This window comes from Rhizophagus irregularis, chromosome 28, assembly GCF_026210795.1.
Source record: "Rhizophagus irregularis chromosome 28, complete sequence".
Lineage (NCBI taxonomy): Eukaryota > Fungi > Glomeromycota > Glomeromycetes > Glomerales > Glomeraceae > Rhizophagus > Rhizophagus irregularis.
In genome coordinates this window covers 1,588,426-1,604,213 of record NC_089456.1, presented here as the reverse complement: position 1 = coordinate 1,604,213, position 15,788 = coordinate 1,588,426, and the positions used below count along the sequence as shown (strand labels likewise).

General features: G+C 25.3%; 3 protein-coding genes across 3 annotated transcripts; 2 read left to right on the top strand and 1 right to left on the bottom strand.

Annotated features, from left to right (window-relative positions):
- Positions 1 to 1,152: 1,152 nt before the first annotated feature.
- Positions 1,153 to 3,782, top strand: OCT59_018993 (uncharacterized protein; the record flags this gene model as incomplete). The annotated part of the gene is made up of 4 exons (XM_066135743.1): positions 1,153 to 1,186; positions 1,265 to 1,485; positions 1,715 to 2,485; positions 2,817 to 3,782. The coding sequence occupies 4 exons, from the start codon at positions 1,153 to 1,155 to the stop codon at positions 3,780 to 3,782; spliced, it is 1,992 nt and encodes a 663-aa protein (XP_066005004.1).
- Positions 3,783 to 8,592: 4,810 nt separating this feature from the next.
- On the bottom strand, positions 8,593 to 10,629 carry OCT59_018992 (uncharacterized protein; the record flags this gene model as incomplete). The annotated part of the gene is made up of 7 exons (XM_066135742.1): positions 8,593 to 8,919; positions 9,016 to 9,077; positions 9,160 to 9,379; positions 9,472 to 9,809; positions 9,905 to 10,040; positions 10,119 to 10,379; positions 10,462 to 10,629. The coding sequence occupies 7 exons, from the start codon at positions 10,627 to 10,629 to the stop codon at positions 8,593 to 8,595; spliced, it is 1,512 nt and encodes a 503-aa protein (XP_066005003.1).
- A 1,080-nt stretch (positions 10,630 to 11,709) lies between these two features.
- Positions 11,710 to 13,387, top strand: OCT59_018991 (uncharacterized protein). Its single transcript, XM_066135739.1, has one exon. It carries the CDS (start codon positions 11,872 to 11,874, stop codon positions 13,264 to 13,266), a length of 1,395 nt encoding a protein of 464 aa, XP_066005002.1. The 5' UTR covers positions 11,710 to 11,871; the 3' UTR covers positions 13,267 to 13,387.
- Positions 13,388 to 15,788: the final 2,401 nt, after the last annotated feature.

Here is a 15,788-nt window from a genome sequence, read left to right as displayed (position 1 = left end):
GGTCCTTCTGTAATTTCAATTTTTTTTCAGGCTTGGATTTCATAGGCTTTTTATGACTGATAAGCACATCTTAAATTTGGATATATTTCAAAGAATTCTAAATTATTAAAATTCAATAAAATTTGTTTTTTTTCTAAAGAGCTGTACTTAAAATATTACTTTAGCAATATTTAACTATTTTGTAATGAATTTTTTAGTTTTAGAAAAAAGTGAAAAGAAGCAATTGTTTTGAATATTCTTGCATACTTTGAAAAAAAAAATAAAATAATGAATTTATAGTTATAGAGGTTTGAAAAAAAAGTTAAATTTAGTAAAGGACTTTCTATTTTAATTATAGCAGATAAGCTATTAATAATAAATTTCAGATGGGACTATATAATATCACATTATTAAAAAGGATTAAGACTATATTAAGGTTAATTATGAATAAGCACGGATCTTAAGTCATTTTTCATTTTAATACGTAATAAATAAGAGGTTCTGACTAGTGAGTGTAATTAAAGAATATAATTATGAACTAAAATTTTATCTCTTATCAAGACAATATATCATCTGGTATACATGTTGTACATATAAGTTACTCGTGATTAAATTTAATATTCATAGTTGTTGTATATATAAGTTACTCATGATTATTTAATATTCATAGTTAAAAAAAACGTGATGGTCGTGATGTGTACTGTACATCGTACATTATGATACTTATTTACTTATTTTTTCTTTATCAATTACGATTCTATTTCTGCAATGTGAGTTTTCATTCTTATATGGATCGTGTATACTGAGCATGTGCCAAAAAACAATATATTTAGTTCTTATATCATACGTTAAATACTTATTTTTTCACTAGTTTGTTCTAGATTAATATGAAAAAATGTTATATTACAACCATATTTATTCATTCTTACATTGATCACATATAAAGTTTATAATCTTTTGTAATAATGTGTTGAACTGACAAAAGCTGAGTATTTGGTAGTGTTTTTTTTGTGTCAATGAGTCATATGAGTTTTTTATATTTAAAATTCCAATTTCTCAACTTGCTTTTAACTTTGCTTTTTTTTCTGACTTTGCTTTTTTTTTCTGCAAATAGTATTACTTACAAATACATATTTTATTTTTTCATTATTTTTTTTCATAAGTTAATGAATCATGAATATAACTGAAAATTATATTGGATATGATGGTAAGAATAATTCTAAAATTCTAATAATCTTTAACAAAGTGATCATTTGCTTCTAGCTAACCCATTAACTATTATTAGCTCTTGTTTCTTACTTAATTGAATCAAAAAATCATCTGACTTACCGTGGATTTTTGAATCTTAATCAAGATATTATTATTATTTCTTCATTAAACTCACTAACTAACTCATCATTAACATTGGATAAATGGCAAAATTTTGACATTACTTGGTACAAACGTTTTTTAAATGCAGCCAAAAACTTATTTGAACCAGATATTTTTGATGCATTAAAGGATAAGGTGCATTTATTTTTTATTTTGCAAAGTGTGGGTAACTCCTAAAACTCGTCGTAGTCACTTAATGAGAATTACTGGATTTGTTCGTTTGGTAACCAGCCCAAGCTCTCAATTCAGGCACCCTAACTTTGTTGTTTAGTAAAGTCTGCTTGTTCTGGAGGAGGAACTGGCTATGTACCTTCTTTACTACTAAATAAAATTGTGCACTATTAACAATTTCTTCTTATTATAGATAAAAGCAGAACATTTACAACATATAAAAGAATTACAAATATTCTGGCAAGAAATTATTAAAGAATTTAATAAAAAGAAGAAAAATCTTGTTGAAACTTCACAATCAGATTTACCTAAAAAGAAGCAAGAAGTTATTAATGAATGTGATAAGAAGAATCTAATACTTGCTAAAATTTCTCAACCAGATACATTACTTTCAAAAAAGACAGGTAAAGATTCTATTAAAAATCTTTCTGAACTTTTACAACCAGATTTACAAATTATTAAGGAATATGAAAAGGAAAATCTATTACTTGCTAAAATTTCTCAACCAGATACATTACTTTCAAAAAAGACAGGTAAAGATTCTATTAAAAATCTTTCTGAACTTTTACAACCAGATTTACAAGTTATTAAGGAATATGAAAAGGAAAATCTATTACTTGCTGAAAATTCACAACCAGATGTATTACTTACAAAAAAAACAGTTAAAATTCCTGTTAAAAATCTTTCTGAAACTTCACAATCAGTTTTACCTAATCAATTTACTGACTTTTGTTATGATATACTTCATGAACTTGAAAACAAATCTTATGCTAATTTATTCTATAAATATGTTGAAAAAGATGTTAAAAATAAGGTTATTGAAAATCCAATGGATTTATTTACTATAAATTTAAAATTGAAAAATAATCAATACACAAGTTTGGAAGAATTTGAAAAGGATATTCGTTTAATATTTTGCAATTGTTATACATATAATCAGGGTTGGGAAAATATGGTGTACGAGGTAAAATTTCAGTACAGTACAGTACAGTACAGTACAGTACAGTTAGTACATTGTACTTAAAATTTTAAATACCATATATTTAATAAAGTTACTTCAAATGCTAACTCTGTCAATATTGATTCATTTATGATAAAATAAATACTATTAAATTCCTCTCATTGAGACGAATCTAATGAACTTAATTTTATTGAAATCTAATCACTGGACCACTTAAAACCAAGGTATATATGATTGAAAATACCTCTGTAATTTATATAAAAAAATGTACTTGTACTAAAAAAACTCAGTACAGTACAGTACTGTACATACTGTACTAACTGTACTGGTACAGTACAGTACATTTCCCAACCCTGCATATAATGATATTAAAAGTGAAGTATATAGTTCAGGTAAAGCATTAGAATGTATTTTTAACAAAAAATGGAATGAAAAACTAATTCATCAAGATAGACAAACAAGAGAATTAAAAAGACAAACAAAAGAATTAAAAAGAGTAAGAGATAATGATACTGAAGATACTGATAGATCCTGGAAAAAACAAATTCAAATTTTAGAACAAAATAAAAATAATTTAATGTATAGACAGGTTGTTAATGATGCACTACTTGTTGCTTCAGCATATGAAAATCTTGTTATAGGTAATATTATACCTTTTATTGAAATTTTAAAAACTTTTCTATTAACAAGATCAAAAATGTCTTTAACTTTGGCAAATGAATCTATGCTTCAAGCAATTGTTGAAAGTCTTTTACCATTAAAATATCGTATTCCAGAACTTTCATTAGTAATGGATGGCAAAAAATTAAAAGGATCAGGTCGCTTTGGTTATTCAGATATTTTTGTTTTAAAAGGAATAGGAGATAATTATATTAGCTTGGAATTAAAATATATTTTATTAGTTGGTCTGATAAAAAATCAAAAAGTTGAATTTGGTGCAAATGAATTAGAAAATTTAGATAAAATTCTTGAAAAAGAAAATGAAGAAATTTTATTAAAAAGATCATATACATATTGGTCAAAAGAATTAAGAAAAACTAATCAGACAACTATAGGTGAAATATTAAATAATGGTATAAGTCAATTGAAATCATATATGAATACAATTTCAAAAGGAAAAGTTGTTAATTATTCTAGTTCAGGAGTATTAGATGAACGTATTGAAATAATTAAATCAAATCCTAATAAATTAAAAGGATTTGTCATTTTAGTAATTGGTTTTCATCGTATTTTATGGAAACCTATTGATGAAGAAGTAATATCTAATTATAATTATAACAAAATTCAAAGTATATCTTAGTATATTTAATAATATATATTAAATTATATTAATAATTAACAGAATGATATAAATTATATTGGTTATTGTCTGTTATTCATAAAAATTTTTTTCTTAAAAAGTAAAATCATTTTGAATATATTAAAAAAAATTTTCCACACACGCTGGATTATAGTCTATATATCTTTTATATATTCTTGTATATTATTCTTAAAATAAACATCAAATTTACAATAAATTATATTTATAATATTAGAATGATATAAATTATATTTACAATAATGTAGCTATCTTAGCTATCTATATTAATGATATAAATTACAGTATCTGGGATAATCTAAATTATAATAAGTGTTAAGATTTCATTATATACTGTATAATGTTTTTGGTTTGACAGTCCTTTTGATGGGAATGAGATGAGAAAGGACACTGATCTGATATAATCTTTGACAAAGAAACATATAGTTGGCCATGTGAGAATACTGGCTGTGGTCCAACTTGTTTAATGTCTGACCCTGTACTTTAAAGGTATTATATTGATAGAAAAATTACTGCAAAATTTATTAAAAAGGTGTTGCAGTAGTATTGTGAAAACATATCTGATTTATATTTATATATTGACAAACTTATTTAAAACTCCCGCTACTATCCATTATTATGCTAATACATAATAATATGAGATAATCGATCAAAATAACAATTATGTTAATCTGCATGTAACTGATAATCATAAATTCTAATGATATTGTTATTAATATCACAAATTCACAATTCATTTAAAATATAACCCTCCGGCTTACTGCAAAAACAAAATCTGTGTAGTTTACTCCAAGGTTTTTCATATCCTCTTCAGTAGAATTAGGGTTAAGCATACTTTCATCAACGTCAACTTTCCAAAGATTTAATACGTCAGAATCTTAAAACTTTCCTTCATGAGAGATAATCTCCGCGACGTGTCCAACTTTTATTTCAGCAAAAGTAAATCTTTTACCAACTTTGAGGAATATATTATCGTCTTCTCTGAAAAAGTCAACCTGGAACATGGCACGATTATCTATGCAAAGGCCAGCAAACAAATATACTGTATTTATTTTTATTGATTTAATAAAGAAACATATGCTTTATGAAAACTAGGAAACGTAAAGATTTAATTAAAATATATAAACTTTAAGTTTATTAATAATCATACATTACCAAAGGTACTCCCATAATGATAATTTCAGTGAAGGACAATTAAAATGTGTGTATATCAATAATCTTGAGATAATGTGTAAATATTTAGTCCCGGACAATAGCTGCATAAAGAATTTACTTATTTAATATTACATAATATGATTAGATTATAAAACATTAACAATTAGCGAAGTTATACCGTATAGTATGAAACAAACTAAGCAAAATTGTAGCTTCAGAATAACAAGGGTAAGGATAGGATACCAAAATTTAATGTCCGAGATAAAAAATTGGAGTATAGTTAAGAAGGTAGTATTTTTTCTGCAAGTTTACCTTCAAATTATAGAGATTAAGAGCTAAAATAAGTAAAAAATAATATATTAATATACCGATTATATTTTTTTAAGCTAAAATAACCACTTACTACTACTGCACTCAAAGGAATGGTAATAATGTCATTAGCCATGTCGTATTTGGAATTTTTTATTTAACAATTTAGAAAAAAAATATTGTAAGCTGAGAAAGTATATATAAATACAGTGATTCCATAAATTTTGTAATTATGACAGATCAAAGCCTAGTATGATGTATTAAATAAATTGTCATATCACTTATTGTGTGACTTGGCTTGATATCCAATAAATCGGTTTCGACTTTTCATCATGTCATCATAGTTTCATATTTTTAACTATTGTTACATAGCCAATAAAATTAGCTGTATCACGTGGTTAATTTCGATCGAAAAAATAACTGTTTCCTGTGATTCAATTAAAATATTTTAATATTCTAAAATAACAAACAAAGCTTGTCCTAATACTTTAAAATTATCTTAATTTAACATGACTATACATAGTTATAACCATTTAAATATACATAATATTATTAAAGCATAAATTATGTGAAATGTATAGTTTATTTAAACCTATTGATATAATTAAATAAAAGTAATATTGAGTGAGTATAACTTTTAAGACAACTTTTGTATAAAAAGAAAATTGAAGGAAATTTGCAAAACTTTATAACTTGAAAATCAGCTCTTACTGGTAAATATATAATCTTACAAATGTATAGTTTGTCATAAAAAGCTTTTAAAATCATGGGAAATTTGTGAGAATTGGACTTACAAGAAACTTTTATTAGAAACAATTTGAAAAAAAATGGAGGAAATCGGGGGAAATCAAATTAGATTTACGTCTGATTACAACAATTAGGGGGGTCACACTAAATTGAAAACGGTGATAATATGTCATGAATTAAAGCATAGAACATAAAAGAATTTTCCATAAAATTTTATTCTGGAATTAAAATAATTGAAATTGCAAATTGCCTAAAGTGTTAAATCTACAATGGGATCAAAAGCATTAAGAGTTGGAAAGATTTCTTGAGAGAGATAGACCAAAGAAGAAAAAAAATTAGTAATTTCAAGATAATTAAACAATGTTATTGGATTCTAAAATATAATAATAAAAATTTGAGAATTTCTTATGATTCATAGTGAATTATAAAACATCATTATTATAACGCGTTAAGGCGTTAAGCGTACATTCAAGTCATACTCTATTTATGATAATCATTATTGATTCACTTTAAATAATCAAAAAAATTAATAACTCTTAAAGTTTTCGAGGTTGACTAAATATTTATTAAACGTAAGATATAGCCAACGTTAAGCAGATGCTGGGATTAATAATTTGAGAATGTACTGAAATTTCAAATAATTCTACTTTTTGCTAAGTTCCTTTTGAAATAATTATTTTGAGTTGATTATTTGGCATTCATTTTAAGCTGACAGAAATGCTCAAATTTCTTGTATAAAATGTAAAGTAATAAAATTTACTAAACTTTATTTTATAATTTACAGATATTTATTCAATTATCTAACTTTTTTTTAAAAAATAAAAATAATAAAATTCCTGTATAAAGAAATTAGTCTACTATTTCGTGATCGTCATGGGATAAATTTTCCATGTTTCTTATTAATGATGTAATTCTCCACTTTAATAAATCAGAATTCTTTTCATTATTTTATTTACTTTCAAAATTCCGCAAAAGTATCCCAAACAATTACATTTTACATGTAACAGAATGCTTCTTCCAATAAAAAAAGTATTTCAAAGTTTTTGACAATAATAAAGTATTTACTCTTGAATATATTTCTATAAGAAAAAATTTTTTTCTTTAGTATTTTTCGAAAAAGCGAGATGTTATGTTGTTTTTTAAGTTCTTGTGTATTCTTTAAATTTTTAATATTTTTTTAAAAAAAAATCCTATATATGCAAAGTTATTGAATTTTAAATCTTGGGATCTTTTTGACAAACCTCTAATGTTAAATGAAAAAACAAATATGTGACCAGAGTAGATTTGGTATGAAAATTTGTGATTAATACATTTTGATTATCAAAATTTATTGGATTAGTGTACGTGTAATTTGATTCTTAATTGACAATTATCAATTTGTCATATGTTTTATAGGACCCAGAAATATATATATAGGGGTCAGGTGATGAAAAAAATTTTTTACTATGAGCTGTACGCATTTTTTCAGGGCCGGAATAATTTCTGACTGGCATTATCATAAATTATCTAAAAAAGGAAAGATTTTCATGATTTTTTTTTAGTTACAAAATACGCAAACTCAAACCTGACCCTTTTATATATATTTCTGGGTCCTTGTTTTATATTGCTTGTTAAGATTTTCCCATGGAGAAAAAAAAATAATTCCCATTTACAAAAAATAAATAAATAAATAAATATACTATTTGCCGGTATTAATTTGATTATCGGTATAATCTACCTGTCGGTAAAATGATTGTCGATGAGTTTAGACTCAACATTGATAGGATAAGTATTCTGGTTATCAATTCTACATAAATCAAGAAATTTGCAGACAAAAGTTATATAAATTAATTAAAACTAGTCTATCTTGTAATTGCGCAAAACATAAATTAATGAAATATAATTTCGTTAGATAGCTGAAATCTAATTTAATAAGTAAAAAAAATTTTAATTCCGATATTTTAAATTAGCATTATTTTCTTGCTTTATGTTTATTGCTTGATATTTATTTCCTGTGTTTTCCCTTAAATTTAACAATTTTATATTCATTTCAATGATTTAAATCGACTCATGACCTACCTATGTCACTCTGTTTGATGCCACTTACATTTTAGAGATGGTCTATATGTTGACATTGTTTGAAGAGCATGGAGAAAAGTTTACGATATTTTGCCGTCAATGTTGCTTTTTAATAGCTGCTTTCATTAGTTCGAAGATATTAACTGAAATTTGGGTTGCTCGATTGCAAACATGGGAATTTTGAAGTCGGGATAAAATAACAATTCTATCCTTAGTTATCGCTTTTGATGTGAAGTTATAATTCAAACGAATCAAAAAAAAATTTTAACAAATATGAATGTAGACTAATTTTTCATCGTCAAATATTCGAGACATAATAATTAAATAGCTTGTTAAAAAGGCTGTTTTCTATTTGGCATGATTTGCATTAAAGTCAACTATCTTGTGAAAATAATCAAACATGATTTTATTTAAGTAAGTTACATACATCAAATCTTAAACTAATTGTATACAATGAATAAAAATAAACGTTAAAATATGATAATAAAGGTGATATAAAAATTTAAATAAAAATTAAGTTCCGTTAACCTTCAACTTTAGTAACAACTAATCCAAGATATGGACTAGGCTTATTACTCATAAGACTTTGTTCTTTAAATTTAAATCCTTCAATTGGTTGAAAAACAAAATTCCTAATTAACGTGCTTAACAATATCTTAAATTCAGCTAAAGCTAATTTATTGCCTATACAAGATCTTGTACCAGTGATGAAAGGTAAATAATTATAATTTGTCACATTTTTAGTATATAAAGGATTTAACCACCTTTTTGGATCAAATTCATTTGCTGTTGGGCCCCAGATTTCAGTTGATTTATGAAGTGCTGAAATAGCTATCATTATTGTAGTATTCTATTTTTTAAATAACAATAAAATATGATTAAATTTGAGAAATAGAAAAACTTTAGCAAAATATATATAATAAAAAAGATTTACAAATATATATACCTTTGGAATTAAATATCCTCCAATAATTTTATCTTCAACATTAGCTCGACTAATCATTGGTGCTAAAATAAAAATTATTTTGTGTTAATAAAATGATTTATAAATGTATTGATTTGTAAAAAAAAAAAAAAAAAAAATTTATACCAGGAGAATGTGTTCTTAAAGTTTCTTTAACTATGCAATTCAAATATTCCAAAGAATTAATTTCATCAAATGAGGGATTGAATTTTGATTTATCAGGAAAAGCTTTAACTAGTTCTTCACGCAATAAATCTTGCTCATGTGGATATTTTGCAAGTAAATACAAAGCCCACATAGTTGTAGAACTCGTGGTTTCATGTCCTGCAAATAGAAATGTAATAATCTGCAGTAATAATATATAATTAAAACAAAATAATGAATGTTTTCAGAAAAAAAAATGAATAAATACTAATAATTATATTTTTCAAATATTACCTGATTTTGTAATTCTTCATCAGTCAATTTCTCTTCAATAGGTAATGTTTTATTAATATTAATTAACAAGGATAATAGATCCTTACTTTTCAATTCTCCATTTTTCGCTTCATTATTTTTTTCTTCCATCAATTTCTTTGATTCCCGGTTGATAACTACACACGCATTTTTAAATCTTCGATTTATATCTATCGGAATGTTTCTAACAATTGGGATATAGCTTGATAATACACTGATGAAAAAACGTGCGACAGGATTTGTGGCATTACTAAAAAGAGAAGCATAAGCATCCGCCAATTCGTTTGAAGATGTTAACGAATTAAATTCGTAATTAAATCCTAAATAAATAAATAAATGGAATTATATAAGTATGGCATCGTAATTGTAGCCAAAATTCGTGAATTTCAACATAAAAAGCACATATTTTTCTCACCAACTAAGCCAATAACATCAAGGGTAGCCTTTGATATATATGGTGTAAGATTGATTTCAGATTCTCCTTTGTTTATTTTATCTTCTATTAACTCTTTTAAGGTAGAAGCCACTCGAATAAATGTTGGAACCATTTCCTAGATTGAAATAAATAAATATGTTTTATTAATGTAATTTAATTATTAATTTTAAAAAATATTCATAAATATAATTACTTTGATGTTATTATGAGAAAAAGCTGGATTCATCATTTTTCTCTGTCTTTTATGTTCTTCACCTTCCGCAAGTACAAGTCCTCTACCGAGAATTAAAACAAAATCATTCAACATTTCAGGAGGTTTAATATAATCATAAACATGATTTAATGTGATATCTTGAATTATTTTTGTATCTGCGACAACAATAGTTTGTCGATTAAATATTCCATTTACTTTTACAATATTCCCATATTTTTGTATCCACTTAAGAAATGGTTCCTATATATATATATATACACATATAAAAGATAGTATATGAGTTGATAAAAATACTAAACAAAAATATAGACAATATTTATACCTCTTTAGTCAAAACCGATTTAAAATTTCCAAAAATTATGCTTTCAGGTGGTGGGCCAGGAATTTTTCTCAAAGGGGAAATATAAAATGGCCCAATAAATAATTTATAAGTGACCCATCCTATAAATCCTAACACAAGAAAACCAACTAGAGAAGATAAATTAAGCATTTTTCGTTTTTTTTTTTTTTTTTTTTTTTTGAAAAATTTGGTGTTATTTATAAATGAAACGAACCCGGCTTTCGGCATTATTTACCCGTGATGTTAAAATATTCCGATGTTAATTGAACAAAAGAAAAAAAATGTTAGCCATTTACACAATCACAATAATTGCATATGCAATCAGATCTTGTTTTTTTAATAAAAGACAAAAAATTTCCGAATTTGATATCACATTTAATTGATGATCATAATACGAGACCACCCAACGTGACTAGTATTATAATTACGTTCATATAACACATATTTAAATATACTTATTTTATCTTTATTTATAATAAGGATTAATAAATTAAGTCAAATGCAGTAAATAAATTCTTGATTTATTTGATTTATTCAATCATGAAACATTTAAGTATCAATGAACAATACATTTTAGATAGAATTTTTTTTTTGTTATTTATGAATGAAAATGATTAGAATAATGATATCACTATAACGAGGTTCATTCTATATTGTTTACGTAAATTCAACTTATCTTTATTGTAGCGTAAAAAAAAAAAAAATTATTGTTCTTGCAACGGAAGTTTCTATTAATAATCTAAAAGAAATTCTAAATTTACGTTAACCGAAAGTTCGAAACAATTGAGATTTCTGCAACATTAAAAGCCGAATGAACACAATAGAGATATAACGGATAATAATTTATATGATTATAATCATATTTTCATTCTACAATAAATGCAAAGATCGTCAAACATAATGTACTAAAAGTTTAATCAACTTCTAAATAAATTCAATTGTTGGAATTTTCTTCTGATTCTAAGAATAGTTACACCATTTCGCCAAGTTGCACAGCACAATTCTATTTTTACTTCTTAACCCTATTTAGTAAGCTTTCTCAGCCACATGTAATCACATCATCATAAAGTAGATTCTTAATACTCCGAGAAAATGTTAAAAAAAAAAAAAATACTCCGAGAAAATAAGTATATATAGAACGATGAAATTCAAAAAATTTTTTTCAACAAGCGATTAAAAAAAATAGATTCATATAAAAGGTTTAAATTCTCAATATACACATTACCTTTATAGATATTTTGCATTTTTATCATTTTTTTCGTAAATATTACATAGAACATATCGGCATATTTCATATTTCACATATCGGCATATTTCACATATCATATATATTGCATTATTTTTTAACACTTCATTAAGTCATAGACTACACACATAGACACTACACTCAAAATGTCATCAACTTCTCAATTTAACATTTTCGCAAAATCCAATCTGGTTTATATACCATTATCAATAACTATTGCTCATACATTAAATTTTATCATCAATTCACCTTTATCAACATGGCAAAAATTCCCCCCTGAATTACCCAATTCAGTTTATTCTTCAATATTTTTCACTCCAATGTTATTATTCATATCACTTACATTTGAACCAATTCGAACAAAGAAACGTTTTTACGTATTATTATCTCTTGCACTTTTATTTGTATCAATTCCGTTAATTTATCGTGGGAAGAAACTTCCACTTCACAATATATTTGTAATTATTGCTTTAAATTATGGAATAAAAATGTTCTTATTCTTAAAATTCCATAGGACATACAATAATTCAAAGAATTTAAAAGAATTTAAATCGTACCTTTGGTCAATATTTAATTGGCGGCTTGATTCTTATATAATTCCTCCAAATTCGGAAAATTCAAATGAAAAAGAGAAATCCTTAATTATTAAATCACCCACAACCTCACAAATTAACAAAAAATTATTCAAATGTTTAATAATCATACTCGCGAAATGGTTAATATTAGAATTTACATCTTCTACTTACATAATTTCAACCAAATGGGCAACAGAAATTCCAGAAAAAGTTTTTCAAGTTCGTTTATTAGAATTTTTTACAAAAGGAATTACTCCTATTACAATACCTTCAATTTTACATATGTTGCATTTTTTTGCAATCGTGTATTTACGGTTTTCAATAAATTATCATGTCTTTGGTTTCATTATTGCAATCATATTTCGTTTATTTTTTCATTCCACTTCAGAAAAAAATCAATACAAACCCATTTTAATTCAATATGGTCTTCTCACCCCTACAGAATATGTTTCTTTAAAAGAATGGATGATATCTTTTATATTCAATACAAAATCTTTATTTAGTGAACCATGGATGGCATCAAGTCCTCGTGATTTTTGGTCTACTCGTTGGCAATTATTCCTTAATGAAACTTTTAAGGAACTTGGCTTTTTACCAGTTAGGAATTTATTAATTCCATTTGTTCCAAGAAAAATTGCAAATATGATGGGAGTATTAGGTGCTTTTGCTATTAGTTCTTTATTACATGAATATCTTATTATTGGGAATTATAATATTTGGACAGGTGAACAAACATTTTTCTTTATGATTCATGGTGTAATATTTATATTATGGGAAGTTATATTTGGTTATGAAAAGAAGAATGAGATTACAATGGTTAAAAGATTTTTAAAATGGGGTTTATTATTAGTTATAAATTTATTAGTTTTCCCTGCATTTATTGAACCTTCATTAAGAAATTATAAAGTTTCCTCGATTCCAACTTTTACAACAGTTTATATTCAACGTTTTATTAACAATTTATAAAGTTATTATATAACAAGACAATTTTATTTTATTTTATTATGTGTTATTATTATATAATAAATTTAGTATACAATTATTTACGTGCGTTTAATAACAAAAAATAAATAAATAAATAAATAAAGTAAAAAAAAAATGCGCTTTTTTTATAATAAAAAATATCTCGAATAACTTTGACAGAACTTAACCGGTCGATCTTTTTTTTTTCTTAATACATAATAAAAATATTAAATATGAAATCATTTTATAATTAAAACTTATTAATAACAGGTAAACGTTAAATATGGCGGGTGCTGGAAATCAATATTGATTAGTCATCATAAACGGTGAAATTAAACCAGTGCCTACCATAGTGCCCAGCATCATGCTAAACCTAATGAATTGAAACTGATCCAAATCTTCTGATCTTAAAGAAAAATACAAAAAAAAATAAAAAAAATAAATAAATAAAAATCTGGTTCCGAAGAACCAGAAAAAAAAATAAAAAAAAGAAAAGGACGTTTTGAAAAATAAAAATGAATATTTTTTAATTAAAAAAAAAAAAAAAGAATCTAAAAAAAATAATTCAGTTAACAAAACTGAAAAGATAATAAAAATTTGTAAAAAATAAATAAAATTTAAATAAAAATGATTACAGTTCACCCTCGCTATAGTGAATTTTTATATAGTGAATAATTTGCTATAGTAAAGAAAAGCTCAGGTACGGATTTTCTATATAAATAATAATTCTTAATACAGTTCACCTTCGCTATAGTGAATCCCTTACTATAGTGAATCTTAACCTTCAGCCCATGAGCTTCACTATAGCGAGGGTGAACTGTATATAATTCCGGTTCAAAAAAAAAATAAATTTTTTTAAAAAAACTATTTTGATTCAAAAGAACCGAAAAGAAAGAAATAAATTTTTTCAAAAAAAATTCTGGCTCAAAAAAAAAACCAAAAGGGAATAAATCTATTAAAAAAAAAAACTTTTGATAAGCTAAAAGAAATAAAATCCCAGTTCCGAAAAAAATTTTCCGGTCTTAGGAAACCAGAAGGCAACGTAATTGTAAAGCATTCGGTGCAGTTTTGTACGTTTTTGTACAGCTCGCATAATAATAATTATGATAATCAAAAAAAACTTAATTTTCTTCTATCATAACGTAATATATTTAATTCTTTATAATTGTTACTTCACTGAAATTTTTAATAATAATAATAACCCTTTTCAATTCCGGTAGGTTGCATTTTTCGGCCATACACAATATGGGTAAAAAGGTCGGATATTTCATGTGTTACACAAAATCAGACAAATCAACAAAACCCCGACCAAAAAATGCGACCGACCGGAATTGAACAGGGCTATCACACTTACTACACTTACTGTAAGAAAAATCTTGGTTTTCCTCAGGTGATCATCACAAAAGTTTGTATTGCACGTAGTGCTTCGACCCGGATGAAAACCGTCATCCGGATTACACAAAAAAAAAATCCGGATTATATCCGGATTGACCCGGATTTTGAATCCGGATCAGATAATCCGGATAGAAACCGGAAACCGGATTGGATTTACAAATGATCGGCAATAATTCTGGCCAGAATTACTAACGCCGGCCAGAATTACAAATTGTGTAACATTAAATTTTCATGCCAGCCGATAAAAAATTTTTTGCCCGGTGGCTATCGGTGTCACGTGATGTTAATTTCGGCCAGAATTACAAATTTGGCCAAAATTATCTAAGACCACGAAATTTACATAATTCCAATTTCATTAAATACTTTTCTTTAAAACAATTTCATATTATTTCAGCATTGTCTCAGACTATTGTTTAACATTTCTTTGTAAATTAACTAATTATGAAATTTTAAACAAGATATTTTTATATACAGCTAAAGATTACTATAAATAGATGTGTTGGGTTAGTAAGGCAATTTTTTAAGGATTTGTTTCTTCTTTCAAAAATTAAAGAATCATTTGAATCAAATTATATAACACTAGTTTTAATTTTTAAAAAAAGTTGTTATAATTATATAAATTTATAATATTGAACAATTTTTCATTTAAAACAATAATTATTATTTTGTTGTAACAAAAATAATATAAAGTTTTTTTTCTTTTGAATGTTTGAATGTGAAATCTAAAATTATTTGTTATTTGTTAATGTATAAATTTAAATAAACAAATCTGATACAAACTTCAATAAATAAATTATAATTGAAAAATCTTCTTAAACTTACTATATTAAAAAGTTTAATATGACAAATATAAATTTAATAAATTTTAATAAAAAAATTGGTATTAGGCGCAAAAATAATTAGCCATAATATCATTTAGATATAGATCTTTATGGATCAGCAAAATTATTATTAATAAAAAAAAAATAATAAAAATTTCATCCGGATTCCGGGTCAAACCGGATATTTTTCATCCGGTTTATAATCCGGATGAAAACCGTGAAAATCCGGATATCCGAAAAAAAAAAATCCGGATCAATCCGGATTGATCCGGATACGGGTCGAGGCACTAATTGCACGCACTACGAACA

Coding starts and splice junctions, on each gene's coding strand:
- OCT59_018991 (XM_066135739.1), top strand. CDS start 11,872: ATGTCATCAACTTCTCAATTTAACATTTTCGCAAAATCCAATCTGGTT.